This window comes from Mytilus galloprovincialis, chromosome 5, assembly GCF_965363235.1.
Source record: "Mytilus galloprovincialis chromosome 5, xbMytGall1.hap1.1, whole genome shotgun sequence".
In the NCBI taxonomy this organism is placed as follows: domain Eukaryota; kingdom Metazoa; phylum Mollusca; class Bivalvia; order Mytilida; family Mytilidae; genus Mytilus; species Mytilus galloprovincialis.
The window spans coordinates 14,304,446-14,315,104 of NC_134842.1; the positions used below are offsets into that span (position 1 = coordinate 14,304,446).

General features: G+C 31.3%; 1 protein-coding gene across 1 annotated transcript; it reads right to left on the minus strand.

Moving 5' to 3' along the window:
* Positions 1–886: 886 nt before the first annotated feature.
* LOC143075219 (carbohydrate deacetylase-like) lies at positions 887–8,763 on the minus strand. Its single transcript, XM_076250570.1, has 5 exons — positions 8,554–8,763; positions 7,788–7,918; positions 4,911–5,010; positions 3,133–3,298; positions 887–2,398 (listed from the first exon to the last, which is right to left on the minus strand). The coding sequence occupies exons 1-5, from the start codon at positions 8,720–8,722 to the stop codon at positions 2,083–2,085; spliced, it is 882 nt and encodes a 293-aa protein (XP_076106685.1). The 5' UTR covers positions 8,723–8,763; the 3' UTR covers positions 887–2,082.
* Positions 8,764–10,659: the final 1,896 nt, after the last annotated feature.

A 10,659-nucleotide genomic window follows, 5' to 3' on the forward strand; every position in this document is an offset into this window, starting at 1 on the left:
ATACAGCACAGCAAGCTATAGCAATCACTGACATGACAATTATCAACCATAGCTATATAGGCCAATGTAAAGCCTTCAACAATAACCCATACAGCACAGCAAGCTATAGCAATCCCTGACATGACAATTATCAACCATAGCTATATAGGCCAATGTAAAGCCTTCAACAATAACCCATACAGCACAGCAAGCTATAGCAATCCCTGACATGACAATTATCAACCATAGCTATATAGGCCAATGTAAAGCCTTCGACAATAACCCATACAGCACAGCAAGCTATAGCAATCACTGACATGACAATTATCAACCATAGCTATATAGGCCAATGTAAAGCCTTCAACAATAACCCATACAGCACAGCAAGCTATAGCAATCACTGACATGACAATTATCAACCATAGCTATATAGGACAATGTAAAGCCTTCAACAATAAGCTAATCCATACAGCACAGCAAGCAATAGCTATCCCTGACATGACAATTTCAAACATAAAAAAAATCCAACCTAGAAAACTATTTGTTATGCCCAACCTACCAGAGCAGAGGGACATTATGTTTTCTGATCTGTGGGTCTGTTCACTATGGCGTCCATCCGTCTCGCTTCAGGTTAAAATTTATGGTCAAGGTAGTTTTTGATGAAGTTGGAAGTCCAACTTGAAACTAAGTACAAATGTTCCCTATGATTAAATCTTTCTAATTTAAATGCTAAATTATATTTTTGACCCCAATTTCACGTTCTACTGAACATAGAAAATGATAGTGCTAGTTTCAGGTTAAAGTTTTTGGTCAAGGTAATTTTTGATGAAGTTAAAGTCCAATCAACTTGAAAGGTAAGTGGTTGTTTGAATGTTGGGAACATTGCACAAATATATAAAACAATGAATTAGAACAATAGGATTTATTTCAAAGGTAAATACATAAACATCATCTGTAAATTTTCTATTAGATTGTATAGACATAAATAAATACAACAGTATTGATAAACAGACCAGCAAGACTAGAGCAAAGATACAAATTCTATCAAATTTTTACTATCTTCTTTTTAAATATATTTATGATTAGCAAAATAAAAATTGTTAGCAAAAACCTAAATTATCAAAATGTATTGTACAATGGCATAAGAGCACAGAAATGTATCATGCTAATCATATTCAATTTTGTTTACTGAAAATTCAGAAATTATTGCAAGGTTTTTATTGATACAAATAATGTGACTATATAAGTAATTCACATTGTTGTCCATTCTTGAATAATCCCATTAATAAATGTTTGCCATTATTTCTGAAGTTACAGCAACTAAAAAGTTTGCAATTTTTAACATTTGCTTGTATTCTGATTCAGTAATTAAGGGGAGGCAATTCAATCCAGGGGGAGATAACTGTTAAAAGTTTGATGTCCTATTCAGTAGGATTACTGGTGGGTTGGACACCAAAGAAAAGCAACTATTCTTGCAATCCATGTAAAAAAAGTCTATAGTTTCATTTACTTAAATAGGTACACATACTAAGTTATTTTAGATAACAACTATTACTGTTTTAGTTGTATTTTTAACATATTAAATATGCAATTTAACTGTTACAAATTTTGAATGTATCATAGAAGTAATTTGCACAAGTAAATGCTTGCTGTTAAAAAAAAAGTCAGCAAAATTGCAATTATGAAATTTGAAAAATATAGCAAGAATCACTTTTTATAAAAATATTTTTACCTTTTTTTCTTCAAAATGACATACATTTATTGACATGAAAAATTACAACGAATTAAAAAAAAATCAATGTACTAAAAAAGTGTACCATACAAAAATCAAGTCATAAACATACAATCACTGTTGTACAACTTTAAGAAAAAGAAAATTGAAGTATGAAAATGAATGTGATCAACAGTATAATATAGTGTTAACTTATAATATCAATATTTTAAAGTTGTTAATACACAGCCTCTAGAACTTTAAATGCTTTTAAAGGGTGCAGCTTCTTATTAATACATTTATCTTGATTAATCACAGAAATATATTGAATAGAATAAATAACCTGAATGGTGAACTTAAAAATCTAATAATTTAAAGTAAAATCCCTAAAGTCATTTTCGTATACTAAATGCTTCTGTTAAAAACAAAGATTCATAACTTACTAATTTTAATTTTGATTTTTCAATGAACTTCTTCAGTTTTATATCACACAATAAATTTAATTCATTTTCTCTGTAATGGGACTGAGAGAAATCATCAGGACCACAACCACATCCTCCTTCCTGTTCTGTTCTATACCCAGGATGCACCATGAATTCACAGAAAGTGTCTCCATGGTTACCACCATTTAACATGTCTGCCAATTTCTCTATGATTGAATCCACAGATGTTTCGAAAGAGTCCAGACCAATAAATTTTTCTGCATACCTACAAAAATGTATAAATATTTGTCAAGACAATTGATAAAGTACTATGCAGAACTTTAATAACTAACTCAACATATTCTAAATGTGCAAACCATTAATAAATTGATTGGTGAGTTAATTAAATTGAAATAAATAAGAATCTGCTTTATTTTCTAACTCTTAAAAATTATAACTGACAACATTTCAAAATCACAATTGGGGTTTTAAGAACAAGATGACTTAGTGTATCACTTACAGACATCAAAACTGTACTTAATTAATATTCTTTTGTTTAAAATAAATGTTCATCTGCTAAAATGTCAATTTAACTCCTCTTTAAGTGTCTGCCTGAAAATTTTCTGAAAGTTGGCAAGTCTGTTCCAATAAAACATGTATGTTTAAGTCAAAGTTCCTTAACTCAAGAAGAAACAAAAGTTTGGCTATGCAGAATTTGTTCAAAAGTAATGATTTCTTCACAACTGCATTTGAATGCATGGTTGTAATTAGTGGTGGATTTGGAAAAGGGTGACTTTGAGGGTTTTAGTCCACACTTTGATTGGATAATTATTTTTTTTGGCCTAAAATTGTCCATTTTCAGGAATTACACCCCTCCTCTTTTCACGAAACATAAATCAGCCCTTGGGATTCATGTGTAGTTATGGACACAGCAAATATTAACCCCTATGTAAAGTCTATTTATGAATTCACTGTAAGATGTGATATTTAATAACCAGTTTTTTTATCAATATGACTTACTTAATACCAAATCTGTCAAAGACTTGTCTGGCCGAGTGTGAATCATTGATAACTGTCTGTAGAAAGTCCTTGTTTGGTAGATCTGTCTCACTGATATCTTCTATAGGTAACCTTGTTACAAAAATACCATTTCTTGCCAACACTTCACTAAAAACTTTACTGATGCCTAAAAATAAAATTTATAAGCAAGAGATGACTTTAATCAAAGAATTGTTTTTAATAAACTACTCCTACTTTTTCTCAATATAACACATACTGAAATTTAAATAGCAAAATGTTTTTGTGTTTTCTGAAACTGAGGTTGTATCAACACCTTTATAGGAATCCTAAACAATTTATCACCTTTTCCTTATTATATGATGCTAAGTAATAAGTAAATGATCAAATCATAAGCTTTCAAAGTTAAACCATGGAAATTCAAAATTCAATTTATAACCACACAGTTTCTCCATGAAGGTATACTGTAAATTAACTACGTTGTGACATAGTTAAGGACTCAATGATTATCGTCTGTAGGTTACAACTGGTATACACTTGTAATTGATCTTAACGACCTGTACCAAGTTAAGTAATGTAGTCAGTAATCAAGTGGCTGGTGGTGCTATAACAGAGACAAAATGCCTGACTGAAAACGAATACATTGCAACAGAGATTCTGACAAATATAAAAGAAATATAAAATTTATTACAAAGAATAAAATTATATATAGTATTGCCCTTGGGTAATCATCTCAGCTAATTTTGAAAATATTTTTGCTAATTATGAAAATATTTTCCTGTTGAATTCCCTGCATCTTAAGCTGTTGTAAAGCGTAGTTTGCGCGAACTATTGATGCTTGCGAAACAGTGGTTGATAGGAAATTCGACATGACCTGTCCTATCAACTGTAGTATAACTACTGAAATGTGAGTTGTAAGTTGATAGAACTTTGGGGATAATAAATTGTTATTTAAAAGACTGACCAGTGATAAAAAATACAATGAATGGCAGTGCAGAGGTGTTGCTACGTAGCTGAGATCTCCCTGTCACATGCGGAATGAAGGCTGATTGTCAGGAGACAGGTTGGAGGGAATATTTTTGGTAAGACAAGAACTGCTAACGAAACTGATCTAAAACAAGAAGACAGCATTATCTATTAAAATACACAGAAACAAAAACAAACACCCAAAAGTTGTAATGGGTCATTAAGAGAAGAACTTCTCAAACCAGCAATAAAATGCAGCTGTCGAAACAATTATAAACCAAACTATATGCTATATATTCAAATAATTTAACATGAATGAGTGTCAGGGCCAAAACATCTCCATGGAGTTGTGCCAATGCTTATATAGATATAGGAAGATGTGGTGCGAGTGCCAATGAGACAACTCTCCATTCAAATAACAATTTATAAAAGTAAACCATTATAGGTCAATGTACGGCCTTCAACACAGAGCCTTGGCTCACACTGAACAAAAAGCTAAAAAGGGCCCCAAAATTACTAGTGTAAAACCATTCAAACAGGTAAACCAATGGTCCAATTTATATAAAAAACGAGAAACAAGAAACACTTATAAATTACATAAACAAATGACAACTACTGTACATCACATTCCTGACTTAGGACAGGTGCAAACATTTGCAGCGGGATTAAACGTTTTAATGGTACCAAACCTTCACCCTTTTGCTTATACATATATTACTGCATAGACAAGCAATATTATTGATTTATGTTAACCTAGTAAGGAGAAATTCCTTATTAGCCTCCATTGGGGTAGTGTAAATATTATATAATAATACCTGGTAACAAATGGACATGTTGGTGGCCATCTACATGGAAAGGTTTGACACCCATTAACAGTTCAAACTTGTCTATCTGGGCCTGCATCTCTTCATCAACCTGAAAAGTTCAAATTTCTGACAAATTCAAGTGAAGATCAACAATATTTAGTTTGAATATAGCATCCAATTATTTTTTTTTTTCAAGCAGGATATATTTCTATAAAAATTAATTATAAAGTACAATTTAAAAATAAGAAGATGTGGTATAACTGCCAATTAGACAACTTCCCACCAGAGACCATATGAGATAGAAGTTTACAACTATATGTTCCTGTATAACCTTCAACTATGAGCAACATCCATACCTCATAGGCAGCTATAAAAAGCCCTATAATGAAATGTAAAACAATTAAAACTAGAAAAGTTACAGCCTGATTTATGTAAAAACAATGAATCACATACAAATATACATATTGTGGATTCAATTATATTCGGACGGTGGATACTAATTTTAGTGGATTTCATAGATACAGGAGAACCACAAAATTAAATGTTCAATGAATTACAAATTTTCTGAAGCAATTTAAGCAGACTTTGCAAAAACTAATGAAATCAATCCACGAAAATTAGTATCCATGAAAAAAAAAAGAACCCATAGCATATTTTGGAAGTTATATATGTGTGGTGTGCAAGCCTTGGATTTCCTTAAGCATTTCATTTCATGCTTGCCCTTATTTTATTATGAAAATAAAGTATGACCATATTATGATGGATTGGTGTTAAATGTCCAGTGGCACATATTACAAGCTTACCAGGATGATACCATGTTTACTGTATATGAACGCAGCTTTGCAGTATATTGACAAAAAAAGCTGTATTCTTCTTCTAAGCATGGGGTATAATAAGCATTACACTTGATTACTTAACAAAAATGTTAAGAGCATGAAAAACACAATCTGTATAAAATATACCCAACTGAAAAATATGACATATTTAAAGTAAAAAATCTTTCCCAGATCTAGATTTATTTTTTATTCATACAATGTAAACACACAGTTGCAACTGGGGAATAGGATTCAATTTTCTAGCCATCATAAGACTATAAACAGCAAAAAGAAGTTATTTTGCTAATGTGATGGAAAGTTAATAAGTATATCCATTCGTATAAAACCAACTGACTAAAAGAAAAATCATCAAAATCATAAAAAAACCTGTTGTGGTTCTTTTTTCCTAGAACTGTTGAAGCATTTTTCATCAGTTTCACATTTTCTAGAATTTTTAAATATTCATTTCCATGTATGTTTCTTGACAATAACAGTTGTTACAAGTGTAGAGTTCACTATAAAGTTATAAATTTAAATAAATGGTACATGGAAAAAGACTATCAAAATTGGATATTTGATAAATGGAGAAAGCTAAAATAAATGTAAATAATTATATCATTCCAATAGGGTAAATTTTTCAAATCAAGGTATATATATATATATATTGCACGGACAATAGGGGTCATGGTTAAACGAAGACATCAACACATGCAGATAAATCTAATAGTCATAACCGTACATAAATATAGCATGTACTCAAAATAATAAATTCAAAACAAAACAAATTAGCACTTACTAATTCTGTTTAATTTCTCTAGAATCTAAAATAATTGAAGGCAAATACTAAAACTCTAAAATAGCTATAGCCAATACATTAGGTTGAATTGAACATTAAAGATACATTCAGGTTTCTAACTAGCTATAAAAAAAGTATAATTCCAAAGTGATTTCTTTTGTCAAAAAAAAATAGTTCTTCGTAAACATGGCATACAATACAGGAACTATTTCCCTCTATGTTTTACATGCTAAGTCTGAAACTACAAATAGAAACAAGAGGCTATTAAGGAAGTTCGCTACTCAGTTTCAAAATAACAAGCTTTTCTTAACACTAGTATATATTGATAGGGGTTTAAAAAAGGAACAAAAAAAAAATCAAAAAAAAATATATAGGTCAATGTGCTACTTTTCGAAATATATAAGCCTTTGGAATTTTGACAGGAAAAAGTTTTCTCTTGATTTTTCATAGCTTTATCATTGACAAGTAAAAGTTCTCAAAATCTATTACAAAATAACAAGGATTTTATAAGACTTTTACAGATGGCTTAAAATTATACATATAAAAAATTCATAATAACAGTGTAAGTTGAAAAGCCAATCAAAATGCTTGTGAGCACTGAATGGTAAAAAATGCATTCATTTTGCAATGGGAACTAAAAATGTTTCTGGCATCAGAAGCCTTTACTACAAATCATAGTGGATTCAATTATGGACAAAGGAAGATATTTCCAATTTTAGATTTTACTTTTTCAATAATAGCATTGATATTTTTAGAACCAATACTAGATTCACTTGGTTGACAAAATGTATACATGGTTAATTATGATGTTCAAAACATGTATAGAAAGCTATTTATGATTAAGACGGCTACAGTACTTATGAGGTTCACCTTTTGTTTAGAGGGCTAGTTATTAGTTTCACAGCATGTATGAGGTTCACAACATGTATGAGGTTCACAGCATGTATTAGGTTCACAGCATGTATGAGTTTTGACAACATGTATGATTTTCAAAACATGTATAGACAGCTATTTCTGAGGTCCACAACATGCAAAGACAACTAGTTATGTGGTCCCCACATGTATACATAGCTAGTTTTGGGGTTCACAACATGTATAGACAGCTATTTCTCAGGTCCACAACATATATAGACAGCTAGCTATGAGGTCCCCCACATGTATATATAGCTAGTTATGATGTTCATAACATGTATGGCTAGTATGTTACATCAACATTTATGGTTTTATCTACAAGAGTAATCCTATTTCTAATGTTCTGCTACATGAGTTTACTACCTGTTTAAAATCAATGTTTCCTAGTTTGTTTAGTTCTCTGATTCCAAGTTTCCCCAACAAACACCCATCTTCTCCAAGTAGTGAGGTAGCTTCTGTAAGAGGTAATCCTTCTGACAAATTCAGATGTAACCCTATAAATAAATCAAGATACATAATGTGTTTGAAATCTATTTTAATTTAGAATGTATGACAGTTTAATACACATAAATTTGGCCCACCACAAACAAAAACAAAAAATTGATGCAAGATAATGTTTAAACCTTGTTATTGCATTATTCTGAGATATAATTTTTGTCTTTGTTACAATTATTAACTTACATTTTATCAACAAAAATGAAATTCTAGTTCCATGTTCTCTGATCCTTTCAACCTGAGCCTGTAATTTCATCGGTTGTGGTTTGTTTATATGTTACATATTTGTTTTTCGTTCATTTTTTTATATAAATAAGGCCACTTGTTTTCTTGTTTGAATTGTTTTACATTGTCATTTCAGGTTCTTTTATAGCTGACTATGCTGTATGGGCTTTTCTCATTGTTGAAGGCCGTACGGTGACCTATAGTTGTTAATTTCTGTGTCAATTTGGTCACTTGTGGAGAGTTGTCTCCTTGGCAATCATACCACATCTTCTTTTTTATACGGACATTGAATTGGCATATACAAAAAGACTTCATGTTTGAAATAATCTGTTCTGAAATAATTGCAAAGATGCACCTTAATTTTATCAAATGATTCCTGTAACCTTGACCTTACACCGGCAAGTGTTACCTGTAGGGATCTGATACTCATGGACTAGATCAACTGCATGTAGAACTGCTTCACCATTTATCAATATAGATGTACTAGTGACAATTCCTTCAGTGAAACATCTTAAAATTCCTTCATTTCTAGGTACACTGTAACCAAGGTCATCACCATTGACAACCAAATACTTCATCTAATTTAAAAGGTACTAGTATTTTGTTTTGCTCTGGTACGTATGCTTTACTGTGTTATATCTGCAAGTAAAAAGATCTATTTTTTAGGCAAAAGTTTATGGTTTTTCTCACAATAACATAATGACATTCTAGTCCCTGCAGAACTTTCAAAGTTAATGAGCAATGATTGAGGGGGCGGGACTAAAAAATATCAATGTAAAAGGGATTTCCCAATGCTAATACAACTTTAATGGTACTAGTATACCAAATACTATTTAATAATCACAATTATTTCAATATACCATGACCTAAAAATTGTCATGAAAATGAAATGCCAATTCTAATACAACCTCATACCAAATGTCATTGACTTAGCACAAGTTGTTCCCCTTAAAACATACCCAATCTCAAACTTTAACAAATTGTTAACACCAACTTCAGCAGGCCTAATTTTCACTTCTGCAGAAAAAGATCATGTTACAAAAAGTTATACAAAAGATTCATCAAAATTTTGACACATTTGTAAGAAAGGTAACTTCTTTTGTTACAAACCACTGTGGATTCATTATTATTCTGGGTATACCGATTTTTGTGGATTTTGTGCAAAGAGATGAACCACCAATTATCATGTTTAACGAATTAGAAATTTTCTATAGGCTTTGTACTTAGAGATTTCTTCAATCCACAAAAAATGATACCCACGAATATAAATGAATCCACTGTATCAATTTTGAGTTTTTCGATTTGGCTCAAAGCAGAAAAAGGCATCCAGGGGCCCAGGGCATCCCCATGTTTGAGGTGCATTATCCTCTATTGTTATGGTGTGGAGATAATTGCTCATTGTATAATACTGTAATGATTGATGGTTTGCTACTTTGATTTTTTTATAGTACAACTTATACCCTTTTTCTTTTTTTTTATCATGCACTTTCTAGGATCAGCTTTGTTCTGATCTTGGCTTGGTCTCCACTGGGTATAAAACATTGGCCTTTGCAATGGGAGCACTATTTAAAGCAGCAGATAACTAAGTAACTCCTATATTAGAACTTATTTGGATAGGTTTAATAAGTAACACATCCATCTACACATGTAATCATATGAATAATTTGTGATAACACAATGTTTAACAAAATTTCTCAAATCCACTAATAAATCATTTAACTCATTTATTATAACTGCCCATTTTCATCTTACATTTTTTTCTCAAGATTTCTTACAGTCCTCAAGATTGTTTGGTATATTATTATTAAAATGGTGGCAGATTTTTGACTTGCAACAGGTCACCCATCAGAGTTGTTGCAAAGAATCTGATACAAGCAGATCTAAAGCCAATGGCCCTCTCTCTTCACAATGTAACAGATTTTTTCCCATGAGAAACTGAAATATCAAAATCTAGGAAAGGGCAGTTATCAGTGTTTATTGGGCAAGTGTTGCAAGTTTACTTTTTTGTTCTTGATTATCAATGAAAAAAATATCATCAAGATAAAACTATCATTGAGATAACTGTTGTTGAATTTATCAATTTATTGGTTGTAAGAAAGGCATTACTGAGTTTGGTAAAAAAAAATGTGATCATAACAATACAGTACACAGTATTTCAAGTACTGAAGGCAGGGCCGTAACTACATTGAGGCAAATGAGGCAAATGCCTCATGTTAGAAATTTCAAAAAAAAAAAACGAAACAAAAGATTGTCTTAATATCAAATTGTTTTCACGGAAAGTTCTAACAAGAAGCAAGTTCTCTTCACTCTCTGGTGTCGCCCCTGCATGTTTTTCGTAATCCATGTTTCTATTTTACTTTTGGTTTTCAGAGTTGATGGTCTATTGTTTGAACTTCTGTGTCCCGGGTTTGTCTTTTGCTCATTTATTGTCCTACTTTATGACAATAGTCTGAGATTTTCATTTGTAAACGTGTGGTTTTGCAATGTTGCATGCCCACCGATGTACAGATACTGT

What these genes read in the sequence shown, in the direction of transcription:
- LOC143075219 (XM_076250570.1), bottom strand. Translation starts at nt 8,722, where the DNA reads ATGAAGTATTTGGTTGTCAATGGTGATGACCTTGGTTACAGTGTACCT. An exon ending in TGAGTATCAGATCCCTACAG is followed by an intron (nt 7,919 to 8,553) that starts GTAACACTTGCC and finishes ATTTATTTATAG; the next exon opens with GGTTACATCTGAATTTGTCA. An exon ending in GAAACATTGATTTTAAACAG is followed by an intron (nt 5,011 to 7,787) that starts GTAGTAAACTCA and finishes TGAACTTTTCAG; the next exon opens with GTTGATGAAGAGATGCAGGC.